This window comes from Cuculus canorus, chromosome 5, assembly GCF_017976375.1.
Source record: "Cuculus canorus isolate bCucCan1 chromosome 5, bCucCan1.pri, whole genome shotgun sequence".
In the NCBI taxonomy this organism is placed as follows: Eukaryota; Metazoa; Chordata; class Aves; order Cuculiformes; family Cuculidae; genus Cuculus; species Cuculus canorus.
Genome location: NC_071405.1, coordinates 19,463,727 through 19,481,257, shown reverse-complemented (window position 1 = coordinate 19,481,257; position 17,531 = coordinate 19,463,727). Strand labels below are relative to the sequence as shown.

Below are 17,531 nucleotides of genomic sequence, written 5' to 3'. Positions count from 1 at the left end.
ACCACAACAGTTTCTAACAAAGAAGCAATTAGCTTTAATTGCTGTTCCACATAAATGCCTCAAGGGACTACTAGATATCAACAATTAAATCTTGTAATATCTCTATGAAAAAGTGTTCAACAGTAAAGAGTAGAATAAAGACTGGGGGTATTTTTTCTGATCAATCAACATGTTTAGTATTCTAGACACTTGTAAGATGTGCCAGTTCCTACCTCTTTCTGTTTCAGTATCTGAAATAATTCCTGGCCTGTCAGAAAAAATTACATTAGACACGCTGCTTCGACACAAGACCAGTAACTGGACCAAGTGTTTGAATAGGAACATTAAAAAATGGTGTTCAAGGTTGTTGAAGACTCATGTTTATATAACCAATTTATCTTTGACTTCAAGAACAAGTAGTTACAGAGTTTTAAAGTTATGGGATCTTAAGGAAATCTTGTACTTCTTTTTGCTTTATTTCACGAAAATGTCATGAAAAAGCTGTGAAAATGGAAATACTCAGCTGGCTGAATACTAAACAGGAGCTACTACTGTGTAAAACCTTGTAAAGCCTGAGGTTGTCAGTCCTAAACGTGTTCAGAGAGAAAAATAAGATGAAACTATCCCTTGGACTTAAGCAATCAGTTAAGGTAGGTGAGAACTATGAAAGCTGTTTTCAGGCAGGTATGTCTGCACGGAGAAAAGATTACAGATGTCATGCTTTGATATGGAGACCAGCATGTTTAATAGAGGAGCTTGACTGTTTCTTACAACAACCATAAATCACAACTGGCTTTTAAGCTTATTGACTTAGGTTACAATTCATCTAGCTCACAGTGCTTCTCTTCCTTGTGTGTCAGTGATAGCCGTTCATAGAATAACTTATTTTCTTAGCCTGGTAAATAATAAAACTTTAAACCAGTTATTTATTTGTTTAGGGTTGTCTTATCTTTTCTTTTTGACAGCCTACTGAAAGAGATATCTAAACAGTCTCCTGATAGCCACAGGAATGGATGTCATAGAATAACATGAAAGTGTTCTGTGCTTGTAAAGTTAAACAACTTCCTTAGAAGTATGTCTCGTACAGTAGTCTACTATGCACAGCTAAATCATTGATTTCTCATGCACACTCATTCCAAACTGAAGAAATGTTCTGTAGCAATCCCTATGCACTGTATTTAATATCCTTGTGACAAAAGTAAGCAAACAAAATTGCACTGTTCAGCTTCAAAGAAGAGAATTACAGAAATATGAAGATACTTATTAAAAATGTTAAAAGGGGCAGACAAGGGAATTATCTTGCATGCCTCATGTCTTTAAGGACACCAGACTGCAAGTGCATACCTATTAAATTAAAGCTTCACGGATGGCACAAGAAAGCCAGTGTTGTTAACACTAGGACAAGGACAGTTATTAAAAGCAAGAAATCATCCTTCAAACAGTAAAGTCAAATTGTAGGGTAGAACACAAAATTTTCTTTCAAATGCCAGCAGGCTAAATGTAAAATACAGCAAAAGGAGCTTAAAAGCAGCTGAGGAACAACCTGACAGCCTGTGAAAACCAGAAACTTTTATCCTTTTTCAAATAAAACAAAACAAGGAATGCTGCCAGAGTCTATAAGGCTGGTAGATTAATTATTATATAAAAAGAAGCATGTAGAAGAGATCAAGCCACAACTCAAAACTGAAAGATGTTTTGTTTCTATGCTCACCATAGAGGAGCTCAGAGAGATTCTCCGACTGATATTTCTTTGCGGACAGATAAATTCAACAAAGAAAAATAATGAGTCAAAATCTTATTTACTTGGAGATAGAAATAGCAGAACTACTGACTGTAGTGTACCTTCAATTAACATCCTCTTTGTCCCAGAGGACTAATTAATATTATGCTAAGAAAAATAAAGGAATTTTACATTCAGAGAATACAGGTTACAGAATCTAGAATACAGAATAACAGAATCAAAAAACCAGTTCCAGCTCTGGCAGCCGCAGTGGGAACATTAGTGGAAAGAATCATAAAGAATAAAATCAATGGATGCATGTATAAATAAGATCTTTGGAGGAAAAGTCAAAACAGCTTTTTTGAAGGACAGGTGTTTCTCATATATTTTTGAAGGCTTCTGAAGTTGTCAACGGAACTTTAGATACAGCTTACTTAGATTTTCAAACAGCCTTTAGCACAGCCTTCAGCAAAGGCCCTTAAATTATGCAGCCATAGAACAGAAAGAAAGCACATATCCAGAAGTAAACTTCTAGAAATAATTTCCAGGAGGCTGGGGATACAGACAAGATTATACAAATGATGTACAAATACCAAAGGAAATTATTCTCTTACAAATGTCCTTTGACATGACAAATGTGGATGCTGAAGGAAACTACAGAGAGGGTGAGATCACAGAAAGTAGCCAGGTTCACGTGGTCTCTCTAAATACCATCTCCTGCTGTCACTGTTGAACACAGTATGCTGGCCCAAATGGAGCAGCAGGGCATTTTTTATGTTCCCATCTGGACATGGTAACAAATACATGCACACAAATCTTAAATCTCTCCCTACTGTAAGGAAAGGTGCAGCAAAAAAACCCTAATGCATCCACCTGGTCTAGAAATCAACACGTACAGGTACCATGAAAAGACTTTACTGAGCCAACAGTTCATCACAATGGTAAATTAGCAAGCCTCATCAACAACCCTATCACACTTACCTGTTCCCTTTCTCATTCCTTGAATTTTGAAGGGAACAAAGGACTCTAGAAGTTTACGCTAAATATGCTGTGCAAAAACCACAGTGAGCTTCAAGCAGTTTGCTACCCTGCACTGGTGTTCACTGGATCATCTGAGTCTGAAAAACACCATTAGCCTGCTGCTTACTTCTCTGATGGTTTGGATCTTTTTCAGCCAAGATAAACATAGTTGAATAGTCTTGGCATACGTCTGCTTCCATGTTTTCTATAACAGTGTTCAGTATTTCACTTTTTATATCAAGCAAGCCTCAGCTTGATGAGGTTGGGAAAATTCTGTATTAGTCAGCGGCATAAGCCTTATTTCATACGCATATGCAGAGGAGTTACAATGTTTGTGATAATGCTTCAGCTGACAGTGTAGCTGTGTGCAAAAAACCAGCTGTCTGAGGCACTGGAAGCATCTGCTTCCTTCTGTTACAACATTAGACCAACATATGCATAGATAGCAAGTGCTGTTTGCTGACCAGTTATATTCACAACTGGTTAGTGTGGTCTTTAGGGACAGTGGCTGTGCCCACTTTGGCAGTCTCAGGCGTCACTGGATTGTATTGATGGCAAGTCAGATACATTCACAATCAGCATAGATGCAAATACACTTCTCATATATGCATCCTGCACATCCAGGACACACTTCTTACCACTTCATCCTCTCTATGAGGCCTGAGAGAGGCTATGAGGGCAGGAAAAGAAATCTGCTCATGGATCAGTTCCGGAAGTCTATAAAGGAACAAGCTCACTGTCAATTGCAAAACTAGGAGGAGAGGAAACCCTTCACTGAGTTCAGGAAGCATCAGGGTGTGCCTCCCAGAGACCACCATAATCACCCTTATGAGATGAGACTAAGCAGAAGCCCTGACTCTCATCCTGCATTTAGACCTGCCAGCACAATCCGACAGTGCTAGTTTGCAGAGGAAAGGCCAGGTCAATGGTCATGCATTGAAAACCAGGGAAGACTCAGTTCACTTATTATTCACTAATGCTTCAGCTCACAATGAAGTAAATTACATCATTACATTCCTGTTCTGTGTCTCACCTGACTTCAGGTCAGACGAGGCAGCGCTGCAGCCATTGCCTGGGCTGTTGGTAGATGCTGCCAGTGTTGGGTCCTGTCTTACTCCTGTAGTGTGTTGTAATCACACAGCATGCAAGTGTGCTTGCTACATGAGACACTTGTGGGTGAGTAAATTAAACAGTCCCGCAGGACAAGAATGAAGATAGGCACATAGATTGTCAGCCATGCTTTACTACTGTGCTCAAAGGCCAATGGTCACTCCTTGGAATAGATTCCAGAGGCAATACAGACATACCTATTTTAAAAATAATAATCCACTGCATTTAGCTGGGGCTTGAGTACTACCTGCAGGTGATTTTAGGACTATTGCAAGTTCTGTCCAAGTTTCAGAGGCCTAGGTGATGTTTCCTGTAATTACAGCACTCTTCAGCCTGTTCTTCTCTTCAGCCTGTTCTTCTCTTCACAGCTAGTCAGCATGGCTGTCTTAGTATTCAGTCATTTTTTCTGCACACAAGGGGGATGCAGGCAGCATCATGAATAGGAATGTGAGAATTACTTGATAAATTTTGCTGCAGCTGGTTTCTAATTATCTTGTCATATAAATCTGTCTTGTATCAAGAGCTAACATGCAGACAATCTCCAGGCATAGATGAATAACCTGAAAGAATAAACACTCTCTTGCAGTTGCAAGAATTTATTAATATGCTTAATTGTCTCGTAAGATGTAGTTGTCTTACGTCAGGAGATAAGCTGAAGGGAATCCCCAGAAATGGTTGGATAACCAAAGGAAATAAAACATTATTTGAGGACTTACATTATTCTTTGTCTAAAACTAGTATAGGTACCTACTGCTTTGTATGACGGTATGCCTTTTTTAGAATGACATCCGATTCAGTGCTGAATTGTAAAATAAATATCATAGAATCATAGAATCACCATGTTGGAAAGGACCCACTACTGGATCATCGAGTCTGTGAAATGTGTTCACCTGATTCGCGTCAGTGTGGAGCAACGCTGGGGCCACAGGGTGACATGTAATCTTTAGCCATTCTGTTTGTCCTTGTACAACCACAGGCTTAGGGGAAGCAGGATGGTATGTATATAGTTCCTATTTTGGGCAAAAAGGGTCTGCTGTGTTTTTCTGTTGAACCTGTTTGTGTTGCATAAAATTACTGTTACTGCGCATGGGTAGTAAGGGACTTAATCATTATATAGAAGATCTCTCAATCACTGGAGAAGTTTCTATAAGAACTACTAAACCTGCGCAACCCAGGGGTGGAAAGTTTGTAGAGGGAACACACCCATTTTGAATATGTAACTAAAGCTAAGTTGTAAAAGAAGTTGCCTTGTTTTGCACGGGATGCATCTTGGTGGAGCAGACTCCTAGCGCACCCAGCGCTGTTTGCTTGCCTCTACTTATTTAATAAATTGTGGACTTTGATTGGAATCCTGTTTAGGTCTAAATTATTTATCACAAGTCCAACCATCCCTAACACTCCCTTAAACCATGTCCCTAAGCACTTCATCTACCCGTTCCTTAAACACTTCCAGGGAAGGCGACTCAACCACCCCCCTGGGCAGCCTGTTCCAATGCCCAATGACTCTTTCCATGAAAAATTTTTTTCTGATATCCAGTCTGAACCTCCCCTGGCAGAGCTTGAGGCCATTCCCCCTTGTCCTGTCCTCTGTCACTTGGGAGAAGAGGCCAGCTCCCTCCTCTCCACAACCTCCTTTCAAGTAATTGTAGAGAGTAATAAGGTCTCCCCTCAGCCTCCTCTTCTCCAGGCTAAACAACCCCAGCTCTCTCAGCTGCTCCTCGTTAGACTTGTTCTCCAGCCTCGTTGCTCTTCTTTGGACACGCTTTGCTTCAAAGACTTTGTCCTTTGCAATGTTTTATCAGTGAATAAGTGTTTCTCCCAGGGAGATGCCTGCAAAAGGCCCGAGGCAACGGAGAGGTCTCCGCTCTGCGAAACAAGCGTTCCAAGCAGCAAAGTCCGTCCTTTTCTTCCACGGATCAGCCACGTGCCCGGGCTCCTCACAGGCGGAATACATACATACACCTGCCGCGCCAAGACAACAGCTTTTGTTTCAGCTCCTCGTGTTTATTTAGCTGTACCGTTTGTAAACGCCGATATCTACTTTGTCAAGGTTCACCTCCCTAAACACACGAGCCCCCACCCCCTCCCCCCGCAGGGCCGGCCTGGCCTGCCCTTCCCGCTCCCGCGGGCGCAGGGCGTCGCAAAGTCTCATGGGAGCTGAAGTCCGCCATGGCCTCTGGGACGCGGGCGAATTGTTCCGCAAAGCCTCCTGGGAGTTGAAGTTCATTGCGGCCTGTGCGCTGTGGTTGCCGGTGGCTCCCGGACTACTCGTCCCACAAGGCCGTGCGGGAGCGGCGGTCCCGGAAGGCGGCTCCGGCAGCAGGCGGCAGGGCGGCCAGTTCAAGTTGCCATAGCGGCGGCGTGGGGAGGTGTGTGAGGCTGCGGGGCGCGCCCGGCGGAGGGAGGCGGCCCCTTCCCGCTGCGGTGAGGGCGGGGGGCGCCGGCGAGTCGTTATTTCGCGGTCCTATCCCGGGCGGAGGGTCCAGGAAGCCCTCAGAGGCGAGGTCGGGCGTCAGTGAGGTTCTGTAGGTGTCGGCGGAGCTGCAGAGGGTGTTAGGTGAGGTTGTTTTTTTTGCGAGCAGATTGAAGGACCCTTGTTCCGTGTGGAGATGCTGAAGAGTGCTGAGCACGCGGTGTCACAAGTTAGCGACGCGATGTAATACCGGTGGCTGGAAGCACGGTGGTGGAATGTCACCGTGTTGGATTCATGCGATACGTGGAGTATTTCCAAGTGGAATGTTTCGATTTAAGCTAAAGTACAGTTACGTTTTGTCTAAGCGGTTGTGGTTTTTGAAAGTTAGACAGAATGTCCCTCTGGTAGCAGGTTTTCTTTACGACGGTGTTTTCTAGACGTTGTTCCTTGAAAATGATAACGTATTGTATGAGGAACAATTTGGGCTAAATGGATGTCTCTTCTTCTTAATCACTTCTGTTTGGAATCCTAACTAATCTGAAAGGCAAGGTCAGGCAGAGAGCCAGAGCCAGCTTCAGATTGAGTTTTGACTGTTGCAAAGTTTCATAACATTGAAATTAGACCTTGGAAAGTAATAGAATATGCATAAAATTTCTGGGAAAATTTATACATGTGCATGTAAGTGGGAAATATATTCTGTAACTAGCCTTTGTCTCATTGCACGTGATTGATGGCAATCACTCCTGCGTGTTCCCCAGGTCTGATAAAGGATGCTTGCTTTCTAAAACTCCAAAATCAGTTTTAGAGAGTTTTATTTGCCAACGTTTTCGGTATCAGGATCACCTTCCTGGCTCAGTTAGAAGCACTCAAGGAAAGGGCCTTTCAGGTGTCATGTTCCCCTATTCTGGAAGGTCTATTGATTATTTTTTTTTTTTACTTTTTTTTTTTTTTTTTAATGGTACTCAGCCTTAACTATAAGGCTTGAAATATGCCTTTAACCTAAAGATAGTTACCTGGTGATAGAGGAGTCTGCATGGAGCTAAACAAATAAAAACGCTTGAGAAGTAATCAAATTGCATGTACCAAGTTCACCTTTTGCTTACTTGAGCTGGAGAACTTGCTGTTGAGACTGTCAGCTGTATTTCACGTATGCTTTTCCCTGCAGATCTCTTCAGAAGAGAGTCACCAGTAAAACTGAAGCTTGCTGTTTTCTGCAGAGCAGCAAAAAAACACTGAGTATTGATGTTTTTACTTAGGGCAGGAAAGGTTATAATATGTTTGGGTAGACTGAAAGCCAGTAAAAGACAAATGATTCTCACTTTCAAGTAGGTTGTATCATCATGATAATAAGGCTTTGGTTTAAATTAATAGGCAAATATGCATGCAGCGTATTTGTACATATTTGTAATTTTTTAAAAATCTAGAATGAAACTTCTGTCATTTCTTTAAAAATGAGATTGTTGCTTTATATGAAACAAAACTTCTTCAACTTAAAAGTACTTGCAGTTCCTCTTAGGTTGCTCATGAGGGCAAAGAGGAATGCTACTTAACTATAAATAGAAACTTTTCTTCAGACAAAATGTTCTTCTGTGCCTAGCATTTTCTTTTATGTTTACCTTGTTTACTTGCTTTTCTTCAGTGCTTTAGCCAGTAAGTATCTCAATGACCCTATTTTTGGACAGCTGGAAACAAACCAATTAATCTTTTCCTGCTGTAAATCTTAGTTTCCCTTTTGATTTCTCTAGTGTCATAGCTTTTCAGTAGTTGGGGCACTTATGGTTGAGACAGTTCTCCGACTGATGTTTTCAGCAAATAAGTCAACTGTTGTTTTTCGTTAGTTTCTATCGGTGCCTATCTCTTTTCTGACAAGTTGCCATACTTGTCTGACTGGAGGTACATGTAGGACCATGTTCAGAGGCCTGCTATCAAAAGAGTTAGAAATTTTTAAGAATTTAGTTCCCGCCAGCGGGGAAGCAATAACTAACCTTTGGAATTCTGCTGATTTATGCTATTTCATCTGGAAATGAGTTAAAACGTATTCTAACATTTGAGTGTTCTTGCATATGTCAGTGTTCTTAATATCTCTGTCTACTCAGTTATCCTTAAAAAGCCCTCTTTCATTAATGTGAATGTGATAGTGTCGTAAGTGATTATTTTAGGGATTTTAGCTCCTAGAAAGAAATGTGACATGGTGGAATTAAACATTAAGCCTAATCTTTCACTTGGAGCTGTTTGACTCACAGGCAAGCTATGTGAATTAAATAATGTAAGGTTAGTTTCTCTAGCTGTCTTCTGTGCAATACTCATTACATACAGAATAAATCCAACATGCTTTTCTGCCCCATTTGGGAGAAAAAAAAAGAATTTTCTTCCTGTGATACTGTGAAGGGAGTACTGAAGCATGTAAGTTGCCAAAACAACATTTACTATGACTTTGTTGTTGAGATAATCTATGACAGATTCAGAACATCAATCATTTGCAATGCCCATTAAAATTAAATTTGTTGTGACTAAAAATGATAACATTCAGGCAAAATATGCTGGTATGTAGGTCCTCGAGTAGATGAAGACTAGATCTCTGTGGATTAATATCTCGGGGTTGAGTTTCTGATCCCTAATAAGGCTAATCTTATTCTTTATTCTTACTGTGACCATTAATAGAGTCTTCCCTTTACTTGCTTTCTTAAAGGTATTTTCACAAAATGCTTCGAAACTGAAAACTTTTGTTAAGCTTGGTGGAAATTGATCACTGAGTCAGTTGCTTATTGGGTTTTGAGTGATTGTGCCACTTATCATGATTGGTATGATCAGAAAGAGATGTGTTTGGCCCAAAGAACTGACACTGCAGTCATAGGAGGTATTAAAAACTAATCTTGAACAGATGATGCCAAACTTGTTTGAGAGAAGTCTCATTTCATGCTTATTCGTGATACCTGTGGTCTGTGTGCTGCAATATGGATCTTACTGATGCCCATATGAGGTTCTAGTAAAGATTGAGGGGGAAATACAGCTTGATGTAGTAATGTGTAGGACAGAGTAAGTTGTTTGGGTTTGTGGTTTTTGTTTTTTTTTTTTTTTTTACTGAATTATGGTAAAAATGAATAGTATACCATGTTATTTCTGCCAGTGCTTTAATTTTTTTATTTTTCTCTGTCTTTGAAAATATTCTGTATTTTCTCTTTCCCAGTGCACTCACTGTTTATGCTTTCTCAGCTTCATTTAATCTTCATTTCAGCTGACTAGAGTGAGAGTACTGGAATGGTGAATTCTGATACTGGCAGTGAAAATGTGCTTTAGTGAGATAAGGGGAGGGAAGATGAGATAAAACCATCACTTCAGAAAATGTAAGGAGTATTAATGTACTTGAGCACAGACTGATCATGTTGATTTACTCTCCTTACATATTTGAAAAGTTTCTATCCAAGTCTGGAGGACACAAATGTACAATCTTTTAAAAATTATATGTAAGGCTTTGGAAAAACATCAAGTTACATCTAAATAAAAGACAAGAATTGGATCTCATTCATTTTTTTTTTTGAGGAACTTTGGCTCCAGTGGCGGGAAGAATGACACCTTTGCTGTGGCTTTTTTTTTGTGTTGACTACAGGTTCAAGAGTTTACCAGTTTATTTATTTTTCCCCAAAGTACAGTCATACAGCCTCTCTCAACAACTGATGTTAGTGCAGGTCTTATGATAGTGTTTCTGTGATCCTTAGGCAAACTGCTGTGCTGTGAAAGAATATTTTTGCTAAGCAAAAAAATTCTATTTAACTTACCTTTTGAGGGCTGTAATTTTAATCAGTCACAATGTGACTTTTATGTGACACAACGGTCATAGCTGTTGGTAGCTTTTAATAATGTCTTTTACTTTGTCTGCTGATTGTTGTCCTATTTTCCCTCCTCTGCCTTGCCATTAAGATTTAGCAATCCCCGTTTTATCCTCACAAGCCGTATTTCCTCTGCCTCAAGTAATTTTTGAGTTTTAGTCAACTGAATTGCCCCAGCATCAACATAATGATCTAGATTATGTCAAATTAATGTTGGATAAAAGAAGTATTTCACAAATTAAAAAATTACTTGTATGGTGTTAGCGTTTTCTTTCTCGAACGTGACATTGTGGATACATATACAACTTGAAGTACTAAAGCTCTTGAATAGTTATTCTTTTTACCTGTCTTTCTCCTACCAACTTCTGTTTTCCTTGCTGTATTTGTCTAGCTGTGCAAATAGTGCCAGCTACAAACTTAACGTACTGTATTACTTCATTAGGTCATTTAGTGAAACTGTATAATGAATTCACTCTAGGTTCTTACTTGATACCTCTCTCCAATTTGACCGTTTCTGTAAACTGACCTGTGAGTTCTGATACTCACCCAATTTCCCTTACATTTTAGGAAAGCTTAATTTAGTTTGTTTCTCTATCTTACTTCAGTGAATGTTGTGTGTCCAAGATTTAAATAAAAAAAAAAGTGACCTCTACTGCTTCTTTCCTGTTTAATAAATTTAATTATGCATTATTTAATTTTGCATTGCCAGTTCAATTAATTTGATATAAATGGATACATTGCATTTTTGGTTTTTTTTTTTTTTGGTGTTTTTTTTTGTTTTTAGAATAGATGTTTTGTTGGGAACTTAAAATAGTCTGGTTTAATTTTTCCCACGTATTTTAATGGCGTTGATCAATCTATATATTCTTGGCCACAGTTCTCTTCTTTCCCTTGTTCTTTAAGACATTTCCCTTCTTCCATAGTATCTCTAATTCTCCTTAAGTAATTGAGATACCAGTTCTTAGACTTGCTTCAGATAGTTATTTATTTGGAGTTATTTGTCTTAATTAGCACTGGCCAAGATGAATAAAGCTTAGCAAGTAGTGTAATGCAAAGGGGAATGGTTCTGCAGGCCAGACCAGTGGGGGAATAATTTGCTTTGGTCTATGGTCTTACACTGGGTACTGAACACTCAGAAGTAGTGAGAATACATATTTTGATTTTTCTCTTTGATTGAACCCTGCCTGTTGGGCACTGCTTCATGGTGTGAACAAACGTAATGACTGAGTAGCAGTTGGAACATCTGCTTCAAAAGTACATCTTGCTTACCTGAACTAAGAAAGCTAATGTAAATGTAATCTGAATCTATGAAGTTGCTTTGGGAACGTTGTGCAAGTCAGAGACTGTTCAGTTACAATCAGGATTTAACATTAATTACTTTTTCTGGTCTTTCTGTCTAGGTTTCAAGATACTAATGGCAGATTCATCCAGTGATTCAGACAGCTTTCTTAGGGGTCGAATAGGAAGGCGGCCACCTTTGAGAGCATCCCACAACAGAGCTTGGAACTATGGTGCTGAAGAAGTTACAGAGAAAATCCATACTTTAGCAAGCACTTTACAGGTTGTTTACAAAATACGATTTTAAAGTGATTTAGAGTCTGCATTTGTGTAAAAAATATTAATTTCTGAAGTTGTGGAAAATATTGTATTGATGGGAAACATTGCTTTCTGTGCGATCCAGAAAGGTTTTGGGAAATTGATTGTATTGCCTTTGGACTGAAAGTATGTGGCTTGTTACCTTTTTATGCAGTTATTTCAGACAGTAATAGAATGTTATTAAAAACAGTTACATATCTGGTAATACTGTTTATAAAGCTAGAAAACTGAGTAATGCCAAATAAACTTTGTCATATTATCATAAGAGGCATTACATTTTGTTGCAGAAAGGTCCAGACCCATCTTTGTTCCCTGGTACTATGTAAAATTTCCTTATTTCTGATAAAGTAAATATGTAGGCAGTCAATTCCCTCATGATACAGCTTATAATTCAAATACAATATTTTCTAGACGTGGAACAGCTTAGTGAGAAGCAGTACTTCTAAACTTGTAATAGATCCATACCCAAGAAGGAAAAAGTGTTCATCTAATTCCTGCTGCTTCAGTGGAGGCAGCAAAGGAAATCTCTGAATCTATTTTGCAGGTGGGAGGAGATATTGAGCTATCTTGACACCTTTATTGCTTGAGAAGTCATTCCCATTCTTATCTAGCTGACAGTTCGGAAGACCTAGTTGGGGGGTTTTATGTATAATCACTTGTGCTGAAGCATTGTTTGACTGGCAGTGTATTTTTTTTCTTTTTAATATTTGAGAAGAGAAAAACTGTATAGAAAACCTTGGAATATCTATCTTAGCTGGAAAATAATCATCAAGCTAGAAAAGAGATGAGTCACCAATGTCATCTGACTATTTTTTAAAAGGGACTCATTGGTCTTATGCTGTTTCTAATTTCTTTCTAGCTGTTCTTCTGAAATTCTGATTTTAATCTAATTGCTTTTTGTGGACTGCTCTTCATCTGGTCAGAGAATGCTCATGCAGAGACCTCACTTGATGTGCTGATCTTCAAAAAGTTGTTATTTCTCAGATAGCGTTACCTGCCTGTAAAACAGAATTGCATTAAGATCTTTGGATTAAAACATTTTTCTACAGAGTGCCTGAAAATTATAAACTTTTTATTTGAAGCAGAGGCCTAACTGTTGTACTGTAAATGATGGTCTATTTTCTTGGTTTCTGTTTTTGTTGGGTTTTTTTTGTGTTTTTCTTTTTTTTGCTTTTAGATGTGCTTTACGTCCTCAGATTCTGGTTACCTGAATAGGATTTTGAATGCTTAAACCCTTTAAAAACACTTGTGTCATCAATTTACTCCGCTAAACCAAGAAGGTTAAAGATAACAGTAATGTCTGATCAGAGGAGATTTCTGTTTTGACTTTTCTTCTTCAACATTGTTTTTAAGGATACGAATAGAAATCTAAGACATGTTGACCATTTACTAGGACAATATAGAGAATACAGCAAGGAACAAACTGAAGCAATAGCAACTGTGAGTAACTTTCAATTTATTTTAACTAATTAAATCTTTTCTCTTAATAGCATTTATAGCTGAAATCTTGGTAGTAATGGACAGAATGCAAGTATATAAAAAGTTAGGTAGATGTAAACAGAAACTTTTCCTGTTTATTTGGGCAATCTAAATCAAACTATAGTGATACATTATAGAATGGAACTCTGGCAGGTTTATTTGCTTCGTTACTTTTCTGATTTTTAAGCACCAAATAGATTGTTATGTTATGATACCATGCCAAGTACAAGGTGCATAGCTGAAATGGAGTATTAGGGAACACATTTCTTTTGCCTGAATAAGTGATAAGATAAAAGATGAATTACAAGAGGGAATGAGATTGTGATCATACTGGTGTAGGTTTTTTCCTGTTGTTCTGCAGCAGCTTCTGAATCTCTTGACCAGCTTTCTCTAAATTGCAGTAGAGGTGAGATTCTCATAAATAACAAACTTCTATAAGTTTTCAAAAACAGGTGTCTGGACAGAAAGTAAAACAACTTAGTGCTAGTAGGGCAGGAGAAGTTTATAACTTTGTTACAAACAAACTACAGCAGATAGTGCCTTAAAACAGATTTGTAGGATCTGTAGGAATATTTTGAATGCGAGGATAGAGAGAAAGAAGAAGCAAATTTTTCTCCAAATGGGATATGTGTTTAGGTTCTGTCATTTATGCTAAATATTCTAATGTCTGACTCTTGAATTCTTTGTGATCTTTTCCTTAAAAAAGACTTTCTTCACAGCATTGTATAGCATATTTGCATTTATGAGTTGGTGACTATTGGGCTGCTGAGGAACTATTTTCCATTCTAATTTATAAATTAGTCTCACTTACTCACTTTGAGGGGCCCAGTGTCTGCTGGTTAATCAATGCAGAATGTGCAATTTAAGTTAGAGGATTAGGAAGTTTTGCTGCTTAGGACTTTATTTCATTGTTGCTGATGTTGATTCTCTAGTGGGGGGAACATTGTACTCTACCTATGTGCTCTGTTCCACAGCAGTGTTAGTGTCCTGCTGATGTCACTGTTCAGCTGTGATTTTGCTATATCCCCAGAGATCAATAATAGTAGACAAAAAGTTCTGTTCCCCTCTTTGGAGAGGGAAGGAGGAAGAGAAAGAGGGAGAAGAGAATGTTTTAGGGTGGGTCTTTTTGCTCATGTGATGCTTTGTAGAGATTTAAAAGTAATTAACCTTTGAAGGAGATCTGTTTTTGTGGTGATTTTTTTTTTTCTTTTAGGTTTTAGTATTTTACTGATGGCAGTGATATTTGCCTCTTTCAATCAATGAAAAAAAAAAAGAAAAGAAATGGGAAAGGTCTAAAATGTTACGCACTGTTCATGGGATTTCAGCAGCTTATAAATGAGATACTGAGGAATGCAATTCAGATTGGTGAATATTAAGGATATTCTATTCAAATTTGTGGGTTTTATTATCTCTGTTCTACTGTCACTATCCTCTCTTTGTTCTTTTAAAACTGAAGTTATTTTTTAAAAACACAAATAACTTAAACCGTAACTATGTTGATAATGTAAATTATCACTCAATTTTTCAACAATTTTTTTGCCATTGTTCTGTTCTAAAGAAACAGACTGAAGAATAAAGTTTGTTAATTCTGGACACCGTAATATTTCTTTGTTTTAAAAAAATAAAAATAACTTAAAAATCCAACTGTCTGGTTTCGTGTAGAAAGGATTAAAATGGGTGCTATTAAGCTAAAGCATGTTAGCTGAGCACCTGTAACTTAATTCAGAGTTTTTACTGCCCTGTTAAAGATGTGAGGTAAGTCTTTGACAGAGTCTAGTTAGATTTGCAGACTGGTTTATTGCTATGCCTCTGGCCTTTTCGTAATTTTTTTTTTTTAATGTTTAGCTTTTTGAATACAGAAATTATCTTTTGTTACATATGTGCACTGTTGTATCATTTTCCCTTAAGCAGTCTCCTTTTTGAGAAAGCATTGGAATATACTTAAGTTTTTTTTTAATTTTCTTATGTGGTATTGTTATAACAACTTCAATATCACTAATGAAAACGTAATACTTGAAAAAGAGTGTAAACAAACTTTGAAAGATTCAGAAAAGATTTGAAGTAGTATTTTAGACTTTGGGAAAAAAGTGTTGCCCAGAGAGGGATCCAATGCGGTGTCTGTAATTCTGCAAGAATAAAGCAGCAATTTAACCATTGTGTGCAAGCACCTGTTATGGAGAAGAAAGGTGAACCTTTAGAAATCGATGTGTTATGGATTATCAAATAAAGGTATGACAAAAGCAAGTAGCTGAGAACCACAGTTAGCCAATGCAGAAAATAAGATGCAAGTTTGAAAAATGAGGAACTTATTTGGGAATGTAGTTAGTTTTGAACTCAAGCAGGGAATGGCTAACTTTTTTTCTGGAAGTGTAACTGCTAAAAGTTAGGGCTTGATATAAAGCTGCACAGGGCAATTTTATAGCCATATGTTAAATTGCTTCCAAGTAGAGCTGGTAGAAAAAATCCAATTAAAAAAAATTGTTTGAAGTTGTTTTCTGGATTTTGCAGGACTGCTGTTGAGTATCGCTGGCAAACAGGTCATATTTTGGTTGTAGGAGACATAATTTTCTTTTGAGTTTTCCTGGTGTGTTGCACCACTGTTTTAAGGAACTTGATGTTTGAAGCTGCCAGTTTTGGAAACATGTTTTGCTGTAGTTACGGGAATATGAAATATGAGATATTGAAGAAAAGCTGTTATTAATTAATAGCTATACTTGGCTTAAAAGTAGTTTTGATTCCCTTAATAACTTCTTTGAAAAATAATATTTTACATACATGCTTTTTTTTTTTTAATCAGTCTGTGTTTGTGTTTCAGTAAACTGTAATTTCTCTGCAGTTAAAAGACACAATGGAAGAGTCTATAGGTCTGTTAAGGAGACAACGATTAACCCGAAACTCTGGAATGAGAAGTGCTTCTCTCTCAAGCTTATACCCTAGTGATCTGGATGGAGAAGGAGTGTCAGGTAAAATACTTAAGGTACTTGATTATACTTAAATAATGTCACATAGCTGCTGTATGGAAAGAAAAAATAAAGAAGAAAGCTGTGTAAAGATAGTGATGTCAAAAATTGTCATTGATTACTTAAAACAAAGTCAGTTTAAAAATTTGGGAGACCTGCATTAAGTTGTGCAGTTGTTATTAACTTCTTATAGCTTTCTGCTGCAGTCTTTTCTGTTGATACCCTTAGAGATCTAAACAAAACTTTGATTCTTTCAGTACAGAAAATTCTTTGTCCGCTGTGTGAGCTGTAGGTAGATACAAGTTAAAAGTAGTTGGAAAGGATATTGCAGCTTCTGAAGCTTCCTTCACAGCAAAAAAGAAAGTTACATTTTGAAAGTATAGGATTACAAATGTGTGAAACAATAGGTAAGGCTTAGTGGAAAAGGAAAAACTAAAGCTACAGAAAAGTATTGGTTTTGTTGTACATCTCTCTGAAAATTCATTATATTTTAGGAAAAGGTGTATTTGGGAGGTGTATTCCTTCCAGAAGTAGCATTTAATGTATTTTAGTAGGAGACTATAGAACTTTGATTTTTATAATGTAAAAGCTGTATATTACTGTAGGTTGAAGTGAAAATAGATCGAGATGGAGGAAAAGCTGTTGCTTGGGCAAGTAAAATTTGAGGAAAAAGCTGCTTATTCTTTGGAGGAACAAAGGAAATGTCTTTCTCATCCATCACACATATGCATTTCATAAATACTTAAATTGAAGAATCCTGGGAAGAAGTATGTCTGTGCACATTATTTAACTTTAGTAGTTGTGTTGTCTGTAATGTGGCCTATAAGGATATTGGCAAGATTAAATGCACATTTTTTGTGAAACAAAACTAAAAATTTCCCGGATGAAGTTTTGTCTTCCTATTTATTTTTTTTATCTCTTATCTCATAAAGGGAACCGCCACTTCTTGCCTACTTCTCCTCTCAGGGATTATGGAGACTCGCAGGGCAATAAACATCGAAGGCCTAGATCTGCAAGTGTTCGATTTGTCAATGAGGCGGATAATTTGGACCAGGTACAGATCACTAATGGGAGTTGCTTCCCAAATAGGCAATATGTAGTTGCCAGGCTTTTTGCTTTTACGTCAAATGAGGTGGTTCTAATGGTGCAGCTAAGACTGTTTCAGCTATGAGGTGTGCTTTCCACGTTACATGCCATTTTCTGTTAGTCAGTCACCTCTTGTGTCTGTCAATGTCGTGAAACTTCATAAGAGAGAAAATAATGCAGATAGTTAGTTGTAATGTATGAAAATAATCTCTGTACTTTTTACACCATGTAGGATAAAGAAGAGTAATCTCTGAATATGTGATTAATGTTCACCTACATGCTAAAATCCAGTGTGGCTATAAAAGGAGTTTTTCTACTTTGGTGAATGCCCCAGGATCTTA

The 17,531-nt window shown here is 37.9% G+C and overlaps 1 protein-coding gene across 6 annotated transcripts in view; it reads left to right on the top strand.

Annotated features, from left to right (window-relative positions):
* Nucleotides 1-6,136: 6,136 nt before the first annotated feature.
* The window catches only part of CEP128 (centrosomal protein 128), a 133,262-nt gene continuing 121,867 nt past the window's right edge, over nt 6,137-17,531 (top strand). For 4 of the 6 annotated variants that reach the window (XM_009561329.2, XM_054068813.1, XM_054068814.1 and 1 more), the window contains exons 1-5: nt 6,149-6,253; nt 11,470-11,630; nt 13,019-13,105; nt 15,981-16,107; nt 17,037-17,158. In XM_009561329.2, coding sequence (XP_009559624.2) covers nt 11,484-11,630; nt 13,019-13,105; nt 15,981-16,107; nt 17,037-17,158 — 483 coding nt within the window. In that variant the 5' untranslated portion in view covers nt 6,149-6,253; nt 11,470-11,483. Of the gene's footprint in view, nt 6,254-11,469; nt 11,631-13,018; nt 13,106-15,959; nt 16,108-17,036; nt 17,159-17,531 lie in introns of those variants that run through there. The other 2 variants (XM_054068812.1, XM_054068815.1) reach the window with 2 other exon arrangements.